Source organism: Polypterus senegalus, chromosome 2 (genome assembly GCF_016835505.1).
Source record: "Polypterus senegalus isolate Bchr_013 chromosome 2, ASM1683550v1, whole genome shotgun sequence".
Lineage (NCBI taxonomy): Eukaryota > Metazoa > Chordata > Cladistia > Polypteriformes > Polypteridae > Polypterus > Polypterus senegalus.
In genome coordinates this window covers 161,320,698-161,346,288 of record NC_053155.1, presented here as the reverse complement: position 1 = coordinate 161,346,288, position 25,591 = coordinate 161,320,698, and the positions used below count along the sequence as shown (strand labels likewise).

Genomic DNA, 25,591 nt, shown 5'->3' with positions numbered 1-25,591 from the left:
AGTCTCATATTTTTTAAAATCCCCAAGAAAACAGCAAATATTTACATACTTCAGGCTTGTGCAGGGTATTTCCCGGACCGCACCATGTCAGATGACGCAGAGATTACTACCAGAGTCCAACAGGGGGCCAGGACCTCACACCCAGCTAAGCCAAACTGAGACCCTAAAGTTGATCTTTTTCCAAGAACTTGACCTGACACCAGCAGTACTCGGCCACACCGCTCTCCAGGGACTGAACAGGTGGAAGGCAACACTCCCTAGCCAGATGTCCAGACCGGTCACAGAAAAACATCTACAGTGTCAGTCCCGGCTGTGGAATTCCCTCAACGGCATGTTCTGTGTAGAGTGCTGGTCAGAGGGTCCACCCCCAAAGTGTTCCAACCTGTCGGTCAGCTCCAACAGTTTTGCCATCACTCTGGATCATCTCATCACATAAACTGTTGTTTATCCCAGACAACAAGGCATCAGCACTGAGTTTTTCCACAATGTGCTTGAAAGAATCTCCACGAAAAAAAACTTTGAATCTGGTCGACTAAGTCCTGCACCTGTCCTTGGATACCACAATCTAGCTTGATTTTCCATAGCCAGAACTTTTACCCCCAGCCCAAGGAGCTCTCAGCTACACAGAGGAAGATTTATTACTTCAGGAAATCATAGTTAGCAAGACTTTCAGGAGAAAGATTTTGTATGACCTTTAGGGCCTCTCCACTTAAAAAAAATAAATAAATAAAAGGGGGCCAAGATAGCTGCTCAGTCTCCCCTGTCCCAGCGCATCAGCATGGCTGTATGTTCAAAACAGAACAGGAAATACTCTGGGTCGTCTGATGGAGCCATCTTCACAAGCACATCTTTGCGTTGGGCAAGGACAGGTGTGCCTGCAGGGGCCTCATTCAGCTCTGCTGGAAGTGGAACATGTTACACCTGTTAGGGATGCATCTGTGCAAGACCTCACTCCTAGTACCACATACTTGCAGAAGAGAGAAGAAGGTGAGTATAGATTTCTAAAAAAAAAAATCAGTTTTATTGTTATCTTAAATGGGAGCTGTCTTTCCAGCACTCATAAAAAAACACAGCATGTACACTGTGACACTATCACAATCTTGCAGTTACTCCCTTCTCAGCTTAAAAGAGTAGACACGCTTCAAGAACGTGAAAAATCAGAAGGTGAACACACAGCAAGGTCAGCGGCCAGTTTTAAATGTTCCCCACATTAACCAGTGGGTGACAGACATGTTACACGTGAATGTGTGAACCTGCAGTTGCATCGGCAGCAGACAACCAGTCCCTGCCTGCATTAACCAAGTGTCAGTGCACAGCACAGTTGGGGTTGGCTGGGGTCTCAAATTTCACACGATATTAAATCACTCAATTAGAATTAGATGAAGATATGACCATCAAGCTGTAGCAGCTCTTCTTAAATTATCTACAAATCCCAGCAGCCCTAACAGTATTTCGCCATTAGTCAGCTTCGGGTGTTGCCACTGGGGTTGCTGTGGGAAATAAAGTATGGCGTGGACTTTAAAGGTGAGCCAGAAACAGCCGTCCATCTTTTTTGTCTCAACTGTTCACCCCAATATCGGATTACTACAGTTTTCCAAGGATTACAATTTCTGGATTTGTGTTTACATCCTTTGCCTGATATTTATGTGGTCTGAACAGAGAAGGTAAATGCCTTCATTTGTTGTGCACGTCCAGTACCTGTAATTCTTCACCTACACCCCATTAGGTTAGGATAAAACTTTACATGTTATACTGAAAGCTGTTCACTCTGGACTTTTGTTCATTCATCACCTTCAATCTGCACCTATATCTGGAGTCTGTGTGGACTTTACATTATCATGCTTATTGTTGATCATTTTATACAAAAGTGTTTTGATCTGTGTTAGTGTATTAACTATTGCAGTTGAGGTTACTGGAGAGGGTTTCAGTACAGCCTTATTAAGAAATCATTATAGTAATATATTCTATTAAGATACATTTATATATGTTATGAAATAAGCTCTGTGACAAAAAATTGCTCCCAAAATCATTGGCCCGATCTGGCCAAGATCAGCATGATCAAATGAACACAATTGTAATGGTCTAAAATAGCAGTACATATGGGGTGGTTAGCAATAGTAAATTCCCAAGACTGGTGATACAGGTATGAAGTGTTATGTGGAATGGTTAATTTTCACACATTTAATAAGAAATAATTTAACAATACCTTCAAAGAGGCAATGTCCTATTAAGGGTGCTGAAATACCCAATGCATATTCGGGAGATGTCAGCCATGAGATACACATAAACACTGTTTAAGTAGAAAATAATAAATGGGAGACCTTATGAAAAAGATGAATGAAAGCACCTCTTTAATTTATTATTGTGCAGTTAAATTTCTCCAAACAAGCACAGTGCATAAAGTGTGGCACCCCATATAATAAAATTTCTAGTTTGAAAATGTTTTCCAGATTGTACTCTTATGTGTGTATACTCTTTTCCCTACAACTCTCCTTACCTGTACTATCACAATGCATAATAAATGCGGTCAACTTGTGCAAGAGAACAATATGTTAGATAGATCATATGAATATTACTTATTTTGTTCACGTACCTATGCTGCAGAGGTGATATAAGCACACAAAAGGTTAGAATGATTTGTTTTTGTGGTTATTACCTTTTCATGGAGAGGTTGATTACTGTGTTACCTATCACAGGTGTAAACACAACAAAGATATAAAATTAAAAATATGTATACATTGCAAAGGTGACTTGCCATGATAGCTCTCATGCAAGACAGACCTGCAGAATATTTTTTTTTGGTCACGGAGTTTGTAGTTCTAACATCTTACATCTTGGGATTGACTGATAATAAAAAGAAATGGCAATAAATGATTTACCTTTGCAAGCTGGTGTATGATCATGGGAATGAGACCAGCATCAATGACAGCCTGAACTTGCTGCTGGTTTCCAGCTGTAATATTTGAAAGAAACCATACCGCTTCCTTGAGGAAAAGAAAACACTATCAATATTGCTAACCCTGCATAATGTACATTAAACATGACAAAAATATTTCAAAACACCGACAACAAAACTTCCATTCAAAGATGCTCCATTTTCACAGTTTGCTTAGGGTAGTAAAATGTTAACAGCATTCTATTGGACCACATGAGGAAACCTTTTGAAGCCAGAGAACAGGCATGCTCTATACTGAATATACCTTCATCTATAACTGAATGCTTTCTATGCAAAACGTGAACCTCTAAATGTCATTAACGTGGAAGTTAAATTTTAAAAATAATGTATACACACACACAAAGTCATACACACATTTTGTGAATATACCAGTTATTCAAACAATTTTCTATGAAAACATCAGTAATGTATTCACAACTGAAACACTCTACAATGGCTTACCTTATTAATCTTCTCTTTTGGGTGTGTTAATAAATTAGGAAAGTGAGAAAGCACATCACAATTTAGTACAACTTGGGTTTGCTCATCTGTACCAGTCACAATGTTACCAACCGCCCTTAATGCTGCAGTCTGAAGGAAAAAAAAAAAAAAACAAAACAAAAAACTAGACATTGTTTTAAAGTTTAAAATTGGGGCAAAACTAATTATATATAACAGTATAAATATACTGTTGCTAAATATTTAGCGATACACACAGAGCATATATTATTGGTAAATAACCTATTTCCTGTCTGCTCACTATACTACATTGTTCAAGATACCTGATATGGATATTACATGCACAAGGTATTTTTCACATCCTTAAGGATAGCAAAGACTAGAAGTAAAATTGCTTTTTGTAAAAGTTGCAACTTTTTATATTTAATTATATTAAACATACATACATTTTTCAAAGCAGACAGATTTGGAGCAGAATCAGCTGTTTGAAACTGTTTGACATTCAAAACATGTAATATGGTTGTACCACTTTCTTAATGCAGACAATATGGTAAAATGGACACAGAAGCAAAAGAGAAAATCATCCTTTATTCTCTCCAATGCAATACTCCGTTTAAAATAGAAAGTTCACTTTTTTCACATTGTTATGATGCAGCGCAAAGTTAAAATTTCTTAAATTCATTTTTATGCTCATTAAGCAATACCAAATATCCCACAATGACAAATTAAAAACAGGATTTTAAAAAGTTTTGCAAATTCATTAAAAATAAAAAAACTTAAATATCACTTTAACACAAGTATTCATATCCTTTACTCAGTACTTAGTTGAAGCACCTTTGTCACCGATTACAGCCTGGAGTCATCTTAGATTAGCAACAAAGCTTTGCACATCTGGATTTGGGTATTTTCTGCCATTTTTCTCTGCAGACTTTCTCAAGCTTTGGTAGGCTGAATGGATGGCATCTGTGGACAGCTAAGTTCAGGACTCTTCAGAGATGTCTGAAAAGGTTCAAGTCTGTGCTCTGCCTGGGCCACTCAGGGATATGACAGAGTTGTTCTTAAGCCCCTCCTGTGTTGAGTTTGCATATATATGCTTATACTTCTTGTCCTGTTTGAAAGTGATCCTTCAGACCAGAGCACTCTGGAGCTGGTTTTCCATTATAGTTATTTTTGTATGTTGCTCTGTTTACCTTTCCCTCAACTGCATATGGTAGCTAAACTGTGGCACTACCAACAGTTTGGTGAACTCTGTTCTTCATCTGATAGCTAAGGTATAAATCATAGCTGAACTGACATCTCTGCAGGAAAAAAAAGGTGCCAAATGAACATTCATTTAGGTGTGTAGCATACAAACTGAACTCTATCTGGATGGGATGAGCAAAATAAGGCACCTATAAGCAGGCAATGGACCTGTAATTGGAAGTGAATTTGATCGCAATCACCAGGGGCCTCATGCATAACGCTGTACGAAGTATTCACACTATAACATGGCGTATGGACAAGAGAGGAAATGTGCGGACGTACAAAAAAATCCAGATGCATAAATCTGTGTGAATGCCAACTTCCACGTTCTTCCGCTACATAAATCCCAGCCAGCGTGAAAAGTAACACACGTGCATGCGCCTGCTGTCCCGCCCTGTCTCCTCCAAGAATTACGCCTCTTTGCATATGCAAATCAATATAAATAGCCCTTAAGCTCAGGGTTCTGTGAAAAGGCAATGGCAAAAGCACAGGGGGAAATAGAAGAATTTCAGCAAATACCAAGTGGAGGCAAAGAAAAATGTACTATTTGTTGGTTTAAACAGTGGTATAAACAACAAAAGGAAGTTGATCGAGTGACAGAGTGTCGGAGAAACTCGAAAGCTCAAGTTCACAAAGTCGCACAGTGCCCAAAATAAAGTTGTCAGATATCAAAGTTGCTGTGAAAAGGCGTAGCCCACCGTCTGAGTGTCATATGAAAGCTTAGAAGGGTACAGAGAAAAAAAATAGGCAAACAGGGGGGGGAGCACGAAATGTCAACTTTACTTTAAATTTCCACTTTAATCCCGTAGTTTATTTTGGAATTAAAGTAGATCACAAATTTCACCTTAAAATCGTTTCATTTACTAGTTTCTCAAATCCCATCGTAACTAAAGTAGCACGTTAAATGCTTTGTTTTGTATTTGATCTTCTATGTGCTCTGTGTGTGTGAATCATACATGCTTCTTAAACGGCCTTTCTCTTCCTCCAACAGGAAACAGAATCCATTACATTTGTGATATTACAGCACTCGGAATAATTAAAATACTGAGATGTATACTTGATATCATTTTCATGATGATAGGAGTTAAAGCATGTTATTAAACATGGGAACACAGTGGCGCAGTGATTGTTCATGCCTCACGCAAGATGCTTGCTGCGCGATCTTCGATGAAATAATTTATTGCAGCCATTCTGTCTCTTTCAAACGTACTAACCTCCAATTCCTGTCCTTCCTTTTCTTTCTCCAAGTAACCAATTGCCACACAATCAGCTCTGTAATAGACGTTAAGCCATCTGCAAGCTTAGAACGCTGATTCTTCAAAACTTTTAAGGGACACTGAAATATCTTCATAGTTCATGTATAATTATTCCATCCATCTATCCTTCCCTTGTTGTGCCAGCCCCAGCAAAAATACAGCACGAGGCAGGAAAAATCCATGAACGGAGCACCAGCTCCTCACTAGCACTGCGGCACTGTGTCTTCACATGTTTAAGTATTAACAATATAGATTTAAATAAAGTTAAAGTTTTTTTTTGCTGCATTTCATCTTAAAAATGATATCGTCATCACATGTAAATATGCACTTTATAAAGTGGCTCAGTTTGTGCAATATTATAACTGTATCGCAAGTTTACAGTGAGGTAATTGTACTTAAGTACAAAGCGTATCAAGGAGCAATTGATAGACTGATTGAGGGCGTTTATAGTTCTTGGGATGAAACTGTTTCTGAACCATGAGGAAAGGCTCTGAAGAGTCTGCCGTATGACAGCAGTTCAATAGACAGCATGGCGGAGGCAGCGTGTACTAGTTGCTGTATACTAACAATTCTCTTTCCAGTCAGCTGCTGTAGAGCTGTAAATCCCCACTCAGATACAGTGATATAAATACTCCAAATGGTGCAGTGAAAGTAATATGTAAAAAGATGATCCGTTGTGGCAACCCCTAATGGGAGCAGCTGAAAGAAGAAGAAAAAGGTGCAGTGAGAGTAACAACACTAAAGCAGCTATGGTATTTGGAATAGTTTGACCATTCTGTGGACCATTATATTGTTACAGGTTAATTACAATCAGATGCATTAAAATAACAAACAGTATGCGGTTAATTTCAGTGTATTTATAAAGCAGCTTCAGAGATGTGGATCTAAAAAAGAAAGGGAAACCACACTGGAACAGTAGCACTGCTTTGACGCTGGGTGCCGCCAGTTTGCAAAACCGAGCAGAGAACTTACATACGCCAGGGTTGGAGATACTGTGAAAATGTGCGTTGCTTTACATCAAGTTTACATTTTATACATCTTGATTTGAATGTGGAAACATTCGTACACATCATTTCTGTGCGTACGCACCGTTTATACATGAGGCCACAGAAGTTACACCTTCCTTCAAAATTAGCTACATTCATTTCTTTACTTGGAACGACACCCACCTCTATTTAGAGTTAAAAAGCTCACAAACTTTCTTTACCCTGCAAGCTACTCTCTATAGATTCTTTAAGATGGACATCCTGAAATATTTCTAAAATCCACTCTGCCAAGCCCAACCCTGTACCAGTGACTGTGCCAGATCCTGAAAGACTAAGAAGAAGCCATTACTTCAAGAAGGGAACTTCAGCACCTACACTCCACTGCCAGAAAAAATATTTTTTTCCATATTTACTTGCAGAACCTAACAGCAAACTAAAGAAGGTCACATCACACCACGGACAAAGGACCATGCAGGAATCACCAAGAGTGCACTCCAACCCAAAAAAAGTTCTTCACTTGAACCCAGAAGAATGGCACTCAATTCCATATAGCATCTGACATTATCCTTAAAGCCTTCCTATCATAAGACTGTTTCTGAACCAAGATAATTTAGAACTCTAAATAGCCAGTTAACAGCCAGCCTCTTCTGTGTTATGTCTGACTCGTGTGTCTTGTGTCCTGTCTTCTATTTTACAGTTATCATATTTCCATAATGATTGCGTTGATCAATAAATTGTATTCTATTTCTTGGAATGAGTGTGCTGCAGTTGCATTGATACAAGTGTAACTGCCAGAAATCCCCCCTATGAAGAATGGTAAGGAAAATTAATATAGCTTTACCAAATGATTTATTATTGGCATTACCAAAGTCAAAATGCATAACTAACTGATTAACATTAATCAATCATTTATCTCATAACCGTATGCACTTTCCGCCAGAGTTAAAATATACTTTTCCTGCATCATGCTTTTCAATTTATAGATTGCCTATATTATAACTGTGAATGCTGCACAATTTAATCTTTGTACATCTTAGAAAAGTAAAGTCATAATTGCATCAAAGTTTGGGATAAGGAAAAAGAATGGCAGAGACATCTACTCAGTAAATAAATACAGTGAGGCTACAATATTTGTGTTGTGCCTTTGTGTTCCTATGTTTATTTATTAAATATATTTTTTGAATACTTTATCATTAATGACATCACTGTGGCAGGGAGGGATAGCAGAAAACCCCCATTCCAACTAACATTCCAAAACTACCTGTATAACATAGCAATTACATGAATGGATTTGATTTTCAAAGTCATTTTTGTAAGTAGTGACATATATTTAAAAAAGTGCACAGATAATTTGCCATTTTATATTCAAATGTTTATTCTAACAGATAATTGAAAAACATATGTTTTAAAAATGCCCAATGCATTTTTCACAAGGTAAGACAGAGACATATCTACATCTTATTAATGTAGCTGGTCTTATACTTAGCAGCTTTAAATTCCAATGTGCTGGGTTTATGTCGTAGTGCTGATGAAAGGGTGACAATGCCAAGTTTTTTTTGTTCTTTTTTTAATATGGTTGAAGCACACACCAGTAAATATATCAGCCAATTCTCTTATACAAAAACACATCACAACTCCGCTTTCCTTGGGTATACACTTGGGTACTTCTCTTTTCCATTTGGATGAGTTCAAAATAAGTTTTAATAAATCAACAACTACTACTACAACTATCAAATACTGTAAGTCAATATTGAGTCCCCGTTTGAATGCAATTTATAAATATATACTAAAAATACATAAATTAAGTAGTAAATTAAACCATTAAAGCAAAATTCATCCATCTTCAATAAAGAAAAAAAATCCCCCAGTTTCTACTCAAGGATAACAAATACAGAAAGAGTATATTTAAAATTATTTGCACGGGGCACTCAATGTTCTAACTTATTTAAATACACTAATTATAATAAAACACAATTTCAAAATAATGCATTTTGGAAAGAAAGCCCAGTCAGAATGACCAATGTTTGGTTCAATGCTAATCTCCTACTTTCACTGTAAACTCACAGTTGCTTATCTTGTCGCTACTTAACTCAGTACAATTCAAAAAGTACAAAAGTGCAATGTTTATTGGATATGATTATTTATACATGTTTGCAGTGCATTCAATTGAAGCACAACAAACACCCAAAAGTTAAACTGAGCATTTATTATGCTTCTAGGGCAGATCCAAAGAGTATGGCTAAACGCATACTCATAAGCAGCTGTTTGGCCTTAAAATGAATTATAGATGTTATTGTTTTGCATGCTCAAGTGTAATATTAATGAATTACTCATTACACTGTTTTGATGTCCAGTGCAAATTTATCACCATACTCTTATTTAACAGCAATAAGAAGAAGTATATTATAAAAAGACAAAGGCAAATGTGACACATTTTAATACTGACTGATAAAACATGTTTCATTCAGTAGAGATCAACATATTCCCTAGAGGTATCTGAAGAAAAAGACTGTAAAATACTGAGAATAAATCATTTCATATAATTTGCATAAAAATAAATTATCCAGAATGACATCAAAGTTAAATTAAGATCTCTGAAACTGATAATGCATAGCTTCCAATCCTGTGCTTTCTGAATGCAACTGGAAGTAAAATTAGTAAACAGAAAGAACTAAAATATTTAAGAAATACTGTAACATTCTATACAGATTGGAGTGTAATGGAATAAATAATTTGAGTTAAAATAGGAATGTAGCAGCTTGATTCAATGAGCATAGAGGAGCTGGATAAAAGATTGAGTTGTTCTAAAACCCAAGATGTTTAAATTACTTACAAATTGGGAAATATGCATGTACAGATGGCTACCACCCAGTGAGATGTTATAAAAATACTGGTTAAATTAGCTATATTAATGTTATCTGCTTAAAGGGGCTGGAGAAGACAACACAGTCTCAAAAACACTAAACCGGCCCTTAATTACTGTTTCTCCAAAAAGGAATAAAGACCTCTTAGAGTGCATTTCCTAAAGGCCCATTTCCCTGCTATATGAAGCTCCAAGAAATTGCTCACATTTATAATAGCCCAATATCAACCAGAGGGTCTCAAACTCTGCTTGTGGCAGGCACAGTAGCTGCATGTTTTTATTTCATCCACTTTATAGTCTTTAGTTTAACTTACTTGTCTTGTTAAAATTTGGATAGCTACATTTAATTTCCTCTTTAAACTGCTGCCAGGCAACAATCGAGCTACTCCAGAATCTCCCCAGAGTCTATTACAATTAAAACGGATTTCAGTTTTTGCTGCAACCAATTTTGTAAACAAAAGATAATTTCTACTGTAACAATATGTTGCTTTATTAAATGTGTTGCCAATGCAAAGTACTGTATTTTGCTGTTATGCACCCAAAATCTGGAATAGCCTGCCAATAGGAATTCGCCAGGCAAATACAGTAGAGCACTTTAAAACACTGCTGAAAACACATTACTTTAACATGGCCTTTTTATAACTTCACTTTAACTTAATACTGATACTCTGTATGTTCAATTCTTCATAATAACTATTCACAGTGGCTCCAAAATCCATACTGACCCCTACTCTCTTCTGTTTCTTTTTCCGGTTTCTTTGTGGTGGCGGCCTGCGCCACCACCACCTACTCAAAGCATCATGATGCACCAACATTGATGGACTGAAAGCCAGAAGTCTACGTGACCATCATCATCAAGTCCTTCCATGAAAACCCTAAATACAAAGAGGACTGTTTGACTTATGTTAGGTAGATTGCCCAGAGGGGACTGGGCGGTCTCTTGGTCTGGAACCCCTACAGATTTTATTTTTTCTCCAGCCTTTGGAGTTTTTTTTGTTTTTTCTGTCCACCCTGGCCATCGGACCTTACTTATTCTATGTTAATTAATATTGACTTATGTTTATCTTTTATTGTGTCTTCTATTTCTCTATTCATTTTGTAAAGCACTTTGAGCTACATTTTTTTGTATGAATATGTGCTATATAAATAAATGTTGATTGATTGATATTTTCAATTAGCAGCTTGGCTTACCTAGTAATTAAGGAAACAGCTGGAATGAAAAACTAAGAACATTGTGGCTCTATACAAACTGAATTTCAGACCCTGATATAAAACTCGATTTCTTCAAGATACAGTGGCTTGCAGAAGTATTCGGCCCCCTTGAACATTTCCACATTTTGCAACATTACAGCCACAAACATGAATCAATTTTATTGGAATTCCACGTGAAAGACCAATACAAAGTGGTGTACACGTGCGAAGTGGAACAAAAATCATACATGATTCCAAACATTTTTTACAAATAAATAACTGCAAAGTGTGCGTAATTATTCAGTCCCCTTTGGTCTGAGTGCAGTCAGTTGCCCATTGACATTGCCTGATGAGTGCTAATGACTAAATAGAGTGCACCTGTGTGTAATCTAATGTCAGTACAAATACAGCTGCTCTGTGACGGCCTCAGAGGTTGTCTAAGAGAATATTGGGAGCAACAACACCATGAAGTCCAAAGAACACACCAGACAGGTCAGGGATAAAGCTATTGAGAAATTTAAAGCAGGCTTAGGCTACAAAAAGATTTCCAAAGCCTTGAACATCCCACGGAGCACTGTTCAAGCGATCATTCAGAAATGGAAGGAGTATGGCACAACTGTAAACCTACCAGGACAAGGCCGTCCACCTAAACTCACAGGTCGAACAAGGAGAGCGCTGATCAGAAATGCAGCCAAGAGGCCCATGGTGACTCTGGACGAGCTGCAGAGATCTACAGCTCAGGTGGGGGAATCTGTCCATAGGAGAACTATTAGTCGTGCACTGCACAAAGTTGGCCTTTATGGAAGAGTGGCAAGAAGAAAGCCACTGTTAACAGAAAACCATAAGAAGTCCCGTTTGCAGTTTGCCACAAGCCATGTGGGGGACACAACAAACATGTGGAAGAAGGTGCTCTGATCAGTTGAGACTAAAATGGAACTTTTTGGCCAAAATGCAAAACGCTATGTGTGGCGGAAAACTAACACTGCACATCACTCTGAACAAACCATCCCCACTGTCAAATATGGTGGTGGCAGCATCATGCTCTGGGGGTGCTTCTCTTCAGCAGGGACAGGGAAGCTGGTCAGAGTTGATGGGAAGATGGATGGAGCCAAATACAGGGCAATCTTGGAAGAAAACCTCTTGGAGTCTGCAAAAGACTTGAGACTGGGGCAGAGGTTCACCTTCCAGCAGGACAACGACCCTAAACATAAAGTAAGGGCAACAATGGAATGGTTTAAAACAAAACATATCCATGTGTTAGAATGGCCCAGTCAAAGTCCAGATCTAAATCCAATCGGGAATCTGTGGCAAGATCTGAAAACTGCTGTTCACAAACGCTGTCCATCTAATCTGACTGAGCTGGAGCTGTTTTGCAAAGAAGAATGGGCAAGGATTTCAGTCTCTAGATGTGCAAAGCTGGTAGAGACATACCCTAAAAGACTGCCAGCTGTAATTGCAGCAAAAGGTGGTTCTACAAAGTATTGACTCAGGGGGCTGAATAATTACGCACACCCCACTTTTCAGTTATTTGTAAAAAATGTTTGGAATCATGTATGATTTTCGTTCCACTTCTCACGTGTACACCACTTTGTATTGGTCTTTCACATGGAATTCCAATAAAATTGATTCATGTTTGTGGCTGTAATGTGACAAAATGTGGAAAAGTTCAAGGGGGCCGAATACTTTTGCAAGCCACTGTAGATGTCTATTATAAAACCTCCAACAATTGTTTAGTGCAATATATACTGCTGGTGCATTGGAGCTCCAGAAGTCTTGCTACCAAATGGTTTAGGGAAAGCTTTTGATATGTATGTGTTCATTCTGTTAGAAAAATCTGGGTCTTTCCTAAATAAATGTGCACTGAATGCTCCTGCAAAAAAAAAAAAAAGAACAATTTTAATTCAAAGCATGGATCGCCTTGAAAAAAAAGTATCTATTTGTTAAAGATATGGTGCTGATCCATACTAAATCAATGGTAATGTACTGAATCTGTTAACAGTAATTCTACAGGATCTCTGGGCTAAGAGTCAGTTGAACACTGTTTCACATTAAAATGGATCATATTCCCATGCTAAGTTCAATATAATTCAACTCAACCAGAGTTATATTTATTAAATTTAAAAATGTATTTAAATTTAGTTTTGGCAGTGTGAAAGAAAGAATCGAACAAGATGTTAGTAGGTGATAATCTCACTTCACATTAGCTGGGAGAATTACCCATGTTATAATGAATATTCTTAAATTCATGTCATGACATATAATAATTGTTATCTTGTTCATTTGGAATGCAAAAATCCAATAAACAAAAAGGAGCTGGCCAATGTTTTTCCTAATTTCCAATGTTGTTACACAGTCCACCTCAGATGACTAACAGGACAAAGCTTTACAATATGGCAACTGTGAGGAATACAACAAAACTAAGTACTATATATCTTGGAGAAAGTGATTAAAACTGTCTAAAAGTTCTGAAGTTAAGCTGCAGGAAAAATTCTGAAAATGATGGCATATTAGTTTGGAGAGGCTTTAACTGGCCACTAACTACAAGAAATTAATCAGGTGAATCAGTTTTATGATCACTTTGGAAGACAAGAGACAAATTAAATAGATGGTCTCACTGCTGCCACTTCACACTCCTCTAATCCTTAGCTTCCTCATCTTGTCATCACTACAAAACAGGCCTGTAGTTATTCAAGAAACAAAACATTATACAAGGGTTCAGAACCGAACCTTATTCCCCCTTTCACACTTAGGCAAAACGCAGACCAGTTGTGTGCGGTATTTACAGACATTTTCCACTAGTCTTTGGATCTGTGCACTGGTCTTGTCTGCTTCAATACTTTCACTCCAATACCCAAAAATCAAAGTTCATAGGCCTGAATGACTACCAAAGTTATTATAGTTAACGAAAACTAAAATCAAAACAAACTATTGTTAAAAAAACATTTTCGTAAACTGAAATAAAATGATTACCAAAACCGAAATGAAAAACGAAAACTAAACGAAACTATAAAAAGTAGTGGAAAGACTAACTGAAATAAAATAATATACTAAAAATATTTCTAGTTTTTGTTCTTGAAAAAATATTCTTGCCGTTAGTCTTTAACCTTTGTAAGTTTTAACTGTAAAACAGAAAGTCATCCACCACGAGCAACCTGCACATTTTAATCCAGTGAACAGCAGCTGGTGATGAAGGGCTAGTGTTCATACAGCATTTGCAGTGAGAGAGCAAGCTGAATGCGGGCGTGTAAAGCATGTGAAATAGAAAGTGATTTACGTGCCACATTTTTTGCCCTTGTTGTAAATCAAGATGTAATTCAAACGGCTGAAATCGGGAAATGCTGGTCAACAAAACCTTTACCATATGGACAGAAAAATTACAAGTGAGTAACAGTTTATTTCTCAGGTGACTGCTTTTTGTTGACAGCAATTCACCTGCTACTTCACTCAGGTGATATTTTGGTGAATCTTGACGTTATAGACCTCTCAGAGTCTAAAAATATAGTTTTTTGGAATTGTGTGTGTGTGTGTGTGTGTGTGTATATAAACACAATAACTCCAAAAACGCAACTAGATGGATGAAATTCGGCATGTGGTTCTTACACCACAAATGTACTGTAGATCTGTAGTAACCTTTGGGCCAAACCCATGTGGTACTTTACTTGAACACATTTTTTTTTTAATTCATGCAGCTGCAGAGTCAGATTTATTCAACTTTACTTTTATAATAATTGTTCGATATATCATTAATTTTATTTGTTATTTATGTTTATTTATATCACAGAGTTGTTAGTGGAAGTCTCGACGATTATGACATCACAAAAGGACCATCTCCAAGACGACGGAAAGCCGTTCAATTCAGTGACAACTAAACTTCAGTTAGAAATGGAATACAAATACAAACGATAATCTGATGCGATGGCGCACGTGAAGGATTTACAACAAAAGGAATTTGACTGTGAAATTGTAGAATCAATTATCAAGAATCAGTTCTTTAACCTGAGAAAGGAATGTAAAAGGTTAAGTGACAAATTTTTATCTATACAGAGCAGCAAAGATACACAGAAAATTTTACAAATGGACTTTGATGCTAAAATGAAAACTTTTCGTACATTTTCAGGAAATACATTGGATTGGATATTAGAAGTATGTTAAAATAAAAGCCTCAACCAGCAACCTGATTCTTCTGGTAAACAATTCGGGGATTACAGAATGAAAGACGACGTTTCTCCTACAGTTAAAGACTCCCAAATCTCAGCGAAATCTAAAAGTCGCACAAGTTCAGCGGCTACTTCAATTAGTGCCATCAGATCTCAAGAGGCAGCACACACTGTGCTTTTGGCTAAAGCAGAGAACCAAAGAAGGCAACAGGCTCTAGATATGGAATAGATGCAGTTGAAAGCCAAAAGAGAAGCTGAAGAAATACAGCTTAAAGCACAGCTGAAAGCTAAAAGAGATCAATTGGCGTTGGAAGCAGCTATTGCAGAATCTGAAGCAAAATTGAGAGCTCTTAAAAGACGCAATCGCAGACCAAGTAAACTGAATCGTAATAATGTTCCTCAGAAACCAGATGTAAGAAATGAAAAGCCACAAGATGCAAGTATTTGTGACTTTCCAAATATAAATGAAAGCAAAAACAATCCTCAGCAACCACTTTCTGAACAAAATAAAGCACCTGCACCTCTTCAACAACCGCTTTATGATAAAGTGTTATGATCAACAAAAAGAACAACAGTATAAGACTCAAGTGCCTTATGTGCCATACAGTAAGATCCCAATATTTGATGGCGATCCCTTGAAATATGTTAACTTTATAAGAGCATTTGACCAAGATATCGAAGAGGTGATAGAGAATCCGTGAGATAAACTGAACTTATTGGCACGGTTTACTAAAGGTTCACCTCACAAGATTGTTAAAAATTGTAAATACTTGTCACCATTAGAAGGTTATCAAAAAGCCAGAATGAAACTCGAAAGTCTTTATGGAAACCAGCTACCGAAAGCAGATGCATATATGAGAAAAGACAAAGGGCGGCCGCAAATAAAGCCAAACAATGGAGAAGGTCAGAGCGATTATGGGAACCTTCTAGGTGGATGTACAAACATTATGCCCAACTTACAAAATGGACAACAATTTGAAAGTAATGATAACCTTTGTACTAAACTCTCCAAACTTCCTCAAGACCTACTAGCACCGTGGCAATGCAAAGTTCAGAGAATTGAAAGTACGTAGAGTAGACAAGCACTTCTCGCCGATCTAGTGAACTTTCTGGACGAACAGATAACATCAACTTTGGATCCCGAATACGGTTCAGCCCCACAAAGCCATGCCTTCAAGAAGGAAAAGGACAAGACCAATAAAAAGATGTATCCTTCGGAAGGTGTCCTGAGAGAAAGCAGTTTTGCTACAAACTTTTCTGCTGCAGGCGAAAAAATGGATACAGACACCTCAGCCAAAGCCATGGAGACGGCTGGACGTACAAGCGGTAAGCACAGCCTGTTCTGCAATGAAAATCACGATCTTAACGAATGCAGTGCAATTCAGAAACTAACTTATGAGAGTAAAACTGACTTTTTGAAATCTAAAGGCTTATACTTTAAGTGTCTTAAACAAGGACATTTTAGTAAAGACTGTGAAGAAAAGATTAAATGCCAAATATGCTCTCATTTACATCCAGTAATTCTGCATATGAATAAGAAAAAAGGCACCAACTATAAAGCCCACACCTCCTAAAGAGGATAATGCTATGTTGGAAGAGAAGAACATTTCTTCTGCCCAAATTTCTGTGGAACCACTAGAGACTTGTACTGGTACCAGGGCCTGTAAAGAATGTGTCTTAGCTGTGACTCCAGTTAAAGTTAAGTCTGAAACGAGTGAAAGATGTGTAGAAACCTATGCGCTAAAAGACTATGGCAGCTCAGTTACATTTTGCACAGAAAGTTTGCAAGAGCAGTTAAGTCTTTCAGGAAGAAAGTCTCACATCTACATCAGCACTGTAGAAAGAGACAAAATAAATAGACATAAATTAGTAAAGTGTATAGCCTTAACGAAGTTACAAGTTTGTGGGATAGAGGAAAATATATTTTTTGATTTACCAGAAGTGTACACACTGAACTCTGTACCAGTGAAAAGGGAGAGCATCCCTACACAAGAAAATTTCAAGAAATTGTCTAATCTAAAAGATATGGATCTACCCCAGATAAATGCTGACCAAAGCAATAATATTGGAATTACAATTCTATTATTAATATTGTTGTTGTTAAGTACAAATGCCCGCAAAGTCATGGAACCATGGCAAATCATACATAATGAAAGTGAAGGACTTTATGCTGTGAAAACATTCCGTGGGTGGATTGTTAATAGATTGATAAAGGACTCAAACAAAGAAAAACTGCAAAGCTATTCAGTCAATCATGTGACAATAATGGAGATAGAACAAATGTAACTCCAACAATACAATACAGGCTTTTCAGAGCACAGTTGTGAGGAAAAGGAGAAAATGCCAAAGGGGGACATTAAATTCATGCGCATAGCTTCAGATACTGCAAGGCTAGTGGACAGACACTATTGCATTAATCTGCCTCTTAAAGATGAGACTCTTAAAGTGCCAAACAATTGTCATGTTGCCGAACAACGTACTACTGGACTTAAAAGAAAAACTTACAATGTATCCAACATTCCATGAGGATTACAAAATTTTCATGAAAGACATTTTAGACAAAGGATATGCCATCAAGGTACCCACTGAACAGCTAACCCTTGAAAAAGAGAGTGTATGGTACATATCTCACCATGGAGTATATCATCCAAAGAAAAATAAGATCAGTCTTTTTTGACTGTACAGCCACTTACCAAGGCTTCTCCTTAAATGAACAGTTGCTGAAAGGACCAGATTTAACTAATACACTCATTGGAGTTCTTACAGGAATCAGAGAGGAACCAATTGCTCTCATCTATCAAGTGAAAGTTCCAGAAAAAGACATGGATTTTCTTTGTTTTCTGTAGTGGCCTGAAGGTAATCTAAACAATGGACAAAATGACAATGCATCTTTTTTGGTGCTACTTCGCCACTGAGTTGTGCCTCTTATGCCTTAAGAAGAACAGCAGAGGATGCAAGAGGCACAGCTCCAGAGGAAGCAATTAATACTGTGCTGCATAATTTCTATGTTGATGACTATTTAAAGTCAGTTGCTACAGAAGAACAAGCCATAAAATTGGCCAAAGATTTTCAAGATTAAAAGGGAGGATTTTATCTTACAAAATGGATAATAGTCGAGCACTCTTGTTTGTCTATTCCTGAAGAAGACAGGGCTATATAGATCAAAAGGACTTAGACTTAAGTCATGATTTGTTACCAGTCGAACGAGCCTTAGGTGTTCAATGGTGCACACAGACCGACATTTTCAACTTTCAGGTAAAGCTCCAAGATAAGCCTGCTACAAGACATGGTATTCTGTTAGTGGTCAGTTCAACATATGACCCACTTGGATTTTTAGCACCAGTCATACTGCCTGCCAAGCTTATTCTAAGAGAACTATGTAAAGAGAAATATGCATGGGATCAAGATGTGGAAGTATGTCCGGCAATGGAAAAAATGGATGGAGGACTTGCAGCTACTTGTGGATTACAATGTAGACAGGTGCATTATATCGCCTGGATTTAGTCAAATACTGACCGCACAAATGTATAATTTTGGAGATGCCTCAGAAAACGGGTATGACACCTCATTCTGACTAACAAAGAAAATGACACACACTGTTCATTTCTAATGGGGAAATCAAGAGTGGCACCACTAAAATCTGTCACTATACCAAGGTTAGAACTTGCAGCAGCAGTGGTGGTAGCAGTCAAAATGGACAAATTGTCCAAACAAGAACTACAGATTCCCCTACAAGTGTCAATCCTTTGGACTGACAGCACCACAGTATTAAAGGAATTTGGCAAATGAAAGTGCACAATACAAAACTCTTGTTGCCAACAGAATCACAATGATAAGATAGCACACACAACCCTCGCAATGGAGGCATTGCATCTGCACAAAATCCTGTGGATCAGGCATTAAGAGGTTCGACAATAGAAATCTTCATCAAAAGTAAGACTTGGATACAAAGCCCAAACTTCCTGCTACAGCCATAATATGAACCTAATTTAAAGTTAAGCTTTACACCCTGCCTTCCTATTCGTTTGCATAAGCACAGTCCTTCACCAGCAATTTTAACTCCGTTATAGCAATTTTACAAAGTGATCAAAAGTCTCTTTAATACCCTGCGTCCAGGGTATTTACCATTTATTGTCACTGAACACTGGAATATATTATTAAAAGTTTTTAACAAAAGCCTAAAAGGCAAGCAGAAATCCAAAAATTGTACAGGGCAGATATGACATAAATAACCAATAATCAATATACCATAATCTAAATAAACAATGCACCAAATTAACATAATTTTGCACCATAATATTCAATTAAGTTTCAAAAACTGGTTTGGTGATACAATCACTCCTAATCCATTAACAGCTATATTTTATCCATACCCAGAAAAGAGGATAGGGACAAATTATATAACAGTCTATACTACACTACTAGGTCAGAGACATATATATGTTTAACTGCCTGAATCTCAATGATCATTTTATAATTTAGTGGGTAACAAATGCTCTACATAAATTGAAACTGGAAAAGAAATCTAATTCTTGCTTGGAGGATCTGTTCTAAACCTTTTTAAAATATGTCAAAACTTAATAAATAAATAAAAAAAAAGATTAAGCATTTCAGCTTTCCTCACTTTTTCTCAGGAGAGGGCTCAATTCTTGTTTTATTATATTGTTTTTAAACAAGGTTATTATAAAAAACTAAAATCAAAAACTATAATAAAAAACATTTTTGTAAACTGAAATAGAATAAAAAAATGAACGACTAAAACTAAATGAAACTATTAAAGTAGCTGAAATGACTAACAGAAATAAAATAATTTACGAAAAATATTAAGTGTTCGTAACAACCATTCTTACACAAGCACTAACCCTGGGCTGCTGGGGTCCTGAACTTAATCAAAATGTATTAAGAATATCATATTTGGTTTTTGAATAAATAGTCCTACTGTTAGTCTTTAACCCTTGTAACTTTCAACTCTAAAACAGAAAGTCACTGCACCACGCGCTGTCCGCATATATTCATCCAGTGAATGGTGACTGGTGATGGAGGGTGGGTGTTGACACAGCATTTTCAGCGACTGAGCAGGATGAATACGGGTGCATAAAACGTGTGAAATAGAAGGCGATTTACTGTGTGATAACAGTTATAGTTCTTCAAGAGCTGATAGTGACAGCATGATACTCTGGTTTAAATGTTAGTGAAGCATACCAAGGTGATGATTTTGCTTTGAATGTGCTCAGCAACTTAGAAAGCTGCTGTTTGCTGGATCTCAAGAAAGAAGTATTAGATATGGATAATCACTTATAGAATTTCAGTCTTTTCATAAATGAAAGCATGTTAAGCTGTAATTCTGACTGAGCCCAAGACACAGTATATACACAGCTACTATTAAACAGCAGCACACACTAAGGCAAATTCAAGAGTCTGATATCCGGTTATGATGAGCTGCAACATTTCTTAGCGCTTCTTGTATATATCAACATGTAATTCAAACACCTGGGGGGATTTTCTGTACGTCGCATAAATCATCTGAGATCAGATGCCTCAACTTGGATGACTTCATGCCGGTGAAACTCAGTCGGTTTTTAAAACGCAGCCGTGTAGTTGATTAGTCTAGCTGGATCAGATCATCCGAGATGAATGTGCGCGCCTGTGCTGACCGAAAAGCCCCTAACTCACCTGAAGGATTAGGAACACCTGTTCAATTTCTCATTAATGCAATTATCTAATCAACCAATCACATGGCAGTTGCTTCAATGCATTTAGGGGTGTGGTCCTGGTCAAGACAATCTCCTGAACTCCAAACTGAATGTCAGAATGGGAAAGAAAGGTGATTTAAGCAATTTTGAGCGTGGCATGTTGTTGGTGCCAGACGGGCCGGTCTGAGTATTTCACAATCTGCTCAGTTACTGGGATTTTCACGCACAACCATTTCTAGGGTTTACAAAGAATGGTGTGAAAAGGGAAAAACATCCAGTATATGGCAGTCCTGTGGGCGAAAATGCCTTGTTGATGCTAGAGGTCAGAGGAGAATGGGCAGACTGATTCAAGCTGACAGAAGAGCAACTTTGACTGAAATAACCACTCGTTACAACCGAGGTATGCAGCATTTGTGAAGCCACAACATGCACAACCCTTGAGGCGGATGGGCTACAACAGCAGAAGACCCCACCGGGGTACCACTCATCTCCACTACAAATAGGAAAAAGAGGCTACAATTTGCACAAGCTCACCAAAATTGGACAGTTGAAGACTGGAAAAATGTTGCCTGGTCTGATGAGTCTCGATTTCTGTTGAGACATTCAAATGGTAGAGTCAGAATTTGGCATAAACAGAATGAGAACATGGATCCATCATGCCTTGTTACCACTGTGCAGGCTGGTGGTGGTGGTGTAATGGTGTGGGGGATGTTTTCTTGGCACACTTTAGGCCTCTTAGTGCCAACTGGGCATCGTTTAAATGCCACAGGCTACCTGAGCATTGTTTCTGACCATGTCCATCCCTTCATGACCACCATGCACCCATCCACTGATGGCTACTTCCAGCAGGATAATGCACCATGTCACAAAGCTCGAATCATTTCATATTGGTTTCTTGAACATGACAATGAGTTCACTGTACTAAAATGGCCCCCACAGTCACCAGATCTCAACTCAATAGAGCATCTTTGGGATGTGGTGGAACGGGAGCTTCATGCCCTGGATGTGCATCCCACAAATCTCCATCAACTGCAAGATGCTATCCTATCAATATGGGCCAACATTTCTAAAGAATGCTTTCAGCACCTTGTTGAATCAATGCCACATAGAATTAAGGCAGTTCTGAAGGTGAAAGGGGGTCAAACACCGTACAGTATTAGTATGGTGTTCCTAATAATCCTTTAGGTGAGTGTATATTGAGTCTACAAAACATGATCAGCAAGTCTTCGATAGGCTGTAACAAAATGATGAAAGAACGGGCACATTTTTTTTTTCATAGAAGAGGAGCAGGACCATTTATTCGAAGGATATGAAAAATTTCATGATTTAATATGCACAAAGGGCAACACTGCAAAAACAGCCCAAACCAGAAGAGACGGCTGGCAAAAAGTGGCCGACAAATTAAACGCTAAGTAGTGTGCGTTGTACTTACTGAAACTTTTCATTTCTTATGTGTCAGATTCATTATTATTTAATATGTCATAATTCCAGATCAAACGTGAGAACATGAGAACAGGTTAAAGTGAAGTACAAGAATATACTTCAAACCGGTAAATATTAGTATATAACTATATAAAGAATTGTTGACACAAAGAATCATATATAATATAAAAAACATCAATTTTAAAGTTAATAAGAAGGAAGACAAGCAAAAAACAGGTGGAGGTCCATGCGGTCCAAACCTAACCCCTGCATAACACTTGGCTCTCCAGCAAAATGGCCATCGCCCTGTTGCTGAGGGCATTCCAGGGGGAAGCTCCTCCTCAGAACCAGTGGTAGGATGCAGTGATCACTTCATTTCAGGTAAAGAAGGGTCATTGCATACATTTGTCCTCAATGTGTGCCATAGGTATGTTCCATATAGCCCTCTTATATTTGTTGGTCAGTTGCAGGGAATGTCATATCCCCAAAAACTTGTGCCTGACCAACGAGATACTGACGAAGGTCAAATATTTGATGAAGACACTGTCTGATTATTCATCAGGAGGAGAGGTACATTATTCAAATAATGCTTGATCAAACTCCACTCTGATCAGTCCTATGTGCCCCAATCACATTTGAAATTCTGGGTAATGAGAATATTAGGCTGATTGTGAGATTCTTTATGGAACTGTGGGTGTTTCTGCCTGTGTACCAGCAATAGCCTGAAACGCCTTTTTTATTGTTTGCACATGCAGGTGTCCCGAAGACACTATGAAAACCAAAAGGAAATATTTCAGAGCCAAACAGACTTCATAGCATTTCCTTGTGATAATACACTTTCAGGGTGTGAATGATGCCCAAATCCAATGGCTGAAGCACTGCTGTGCAAATGGGTGGGAGGAATTCAATGCGAACATTATCTAAATGAGGAAGCATGTTGTGGGCAGCACAGTTATCAATCAGGAGCCAAATCATCCTTTTCTTCTTCATATTCTGAGGTTTCTGAACTCTTTTGAGAGCCCCCCACTCCCCACACAATGGGAACGACACGCTGAAGTGCATCCCGAAGCGTGATTGCAGCGTCTCTGGAAGGTTGTTTATCCATTGCCGGGGCAGGGCAAAAACAGGTTCATAGCGCTGTAGTGAAGCAACACAGAAGCAAATTACAAAAGATTTGGGTCACGCTAAAAGACAGACACAACATAGCTGAGAGACGCAGTATAGCTTTGAGCCTGCTGTTGCCCCGGCAACAGATAAACAGTCTTCCATAGAAGCAGAGATCGGACTTCGGGATGCTCTTCGGCGTGCTGGCTAGTTGGGAGAGGTCCCAAGAGAGTTTACAAACTTCATATTTTCTTGAACGAGCATCACTGAACCACATAAAAACTGCTTTTTCAACATCTTCAATTGCAGCAGTTCACATACGTTTGCAACCCGAGATTTTTCTTTTTTTGCTCGGCCTTTCAAGAAAGTTGACATCGTCGATGGTGAAATTCCGAATTCACTGGCAACGTCTTTTTCCTTTTTTGCCGCAAAAATGTAAAGTTTTTTTTTCCTAATATAAATAGTTATGTTTTTTTTTGTGTCTTCCATTTCTATAGGAGGGTGACAATGTCTTTTTGGGCACTTCGTTGTAATGAAAGTATATTATATATATATATATATATATATATATATATATATATATATATATACACACACATACATATACATACACACACACACACGGAGAGTAATCTGAAGGAGAATAAAGTTTCACAAAGTAAACATTATTCAAATTATTATTTTCCCCCCAATTCCAATTTGGGTACCCCCTTGTAAAATAGTAATGTTTAAATTGTGTTAAAAAAACGTAATTAAAAACAACTTCCACATAGTTTGCCAAAACCAAAACCCTTTAAAATTTCATATAAAAAAACTGTTTTCTTAATGAAGTATAATTCTCACACAACTGCAGACTCGTCAGCGTATTTTGTTTTGCAAATGTGTCGATCAGCACCAGAAGCAGGCAGCTTCCTATCCCATCCCCAACCAATGCAAATTTAGTCGTACACAAAGTTTTTCCATCTCAAGCCTGTTTATCTGGGTGTGAGGTGCCTTGAGTTGTACAGGGTAAATAATACATTATTTGGAACACATACATATCATGTGTGCTCTGTGTTTATAATAATCTGTGTAAATCTAGGATGACAAGAAATGCAAGGTAAGAAATGAACACAGTTTTGATGTTCTGCTAATAATTGGCCAAATGCTGACGTGAAGTGTATAATATGTAAAGACTGTAGTCCAAATATCAAATAAATACGTTCACAAAAGACACAGATATAACAAAAGTACAACCCTTTTTATCTAAGAATTTAACCAAAGTAAAAAATTGGGATAAGATACAAAACACACACACACTCTCACATATACGTCTGCTTGGCTGGTGTAGAGATAAGAACTGCGTTGAGAGGTGGCGGGTTCGATGCCAGGGCTTTCATGCATTAACTGTTTTGAGTAGTGAACAGCTATTTATTACTATTATAGAATAAAACATACATTTCATTTATTTGAGTCTGTAACAGCCAGTGTAAATTTATGGTACTTGCAAAAGTTAGTGTTTTGATTAATTACTCACTTTTCAGTGACTTTCTCAGTCATGTTCACAACACCCTGATCTGACACTGTTAGTTTTCAAATAAAAGACGTGCTATAACAGAGGTGAACTCAGATGAGGGCTCTACATCGAAGAAAGAGAACAGAAGCCCTCCCAACAAGAAATGTCCATTCACATATAAGAACAATGCAGCTGCAACAAGTATAAAAGCGAAAGATGGCACCGTTTGGATGCAGCAAGAGGTTGGGCGTCATCCTGCCAGTGAATCTGCTACATGCATGTCCTTAAAGAGAAACAGCAGGGCTTACAGACCTTGCCAAGGTATCGTGTAAAGTCCTGTTTGCGATTAGGTTTGTGATAGTGTTTATATAAAAAACATTTATATATAGCGATCTTGGGCATCCTGGCGCCAAGTGCACTTATGGACACCTTTATGCTCGAACATGGTGTTTGTTATGGACAATCAATGGCCAGCACAGAAGTCCAACAAATGAACACCACTCGAGTTTAGATCAGGGAGGCCGTTCCTCCCAATCACACCTCTCCAGGTTTCACTGTTGTAGTCGACGTGAGTGTTTAAGTCTCCCAACAGGACGATAGAGTCCTCAGGAGCTGCGTCTCGTGGCGCTTCTTCCAGGGACTCTAAGAAGGCTGGAAACTCTGAACTGTCGTTTGGCGCATAAGCTTAAACAACAGTCAGAGTCCTTCCCCCAACTCGGACGAGAGGGTTGTTTTCCTGTGCCTTCAACAGGGAGAATCCCAACGTGCAGGCCTTGAGCACGGGGGCC

The 25,591-nt window shown here is 37.9% G+C and overlaps 1 protein-coding gene across 3 annotated transcripts in view; it reads right to left on the bottom strand.

Moving 5' to 3' along the window:
• kpna3 (karyopherin alpha 3 (importin alpha 4)) overlaps positions 1–25,591 on the bottom strand; it is a 255,305-nt gene that overhangs the window by 42,531 nt on the left and 187,183 nt on the right. For all 3 annotated transcript variants that reach the window (XM_039744890.1, XM_039744893.1, XM_039744891.1), the window contains 2 exons: positions 3,398–3,526; positions 2,880–2,984 (listed from right to left, as the gene is read on the bottom strand). In XM_039744890.1, the coding sequence (XP_039600824.1) occupies positions 2,880–2,984; positions 3,398–3,526 (234 nt within the window). The remainder of the gene's footprint in view (positions 1–2,879; positions 2,985–3,397; positions 3,527–25,591) is intronic.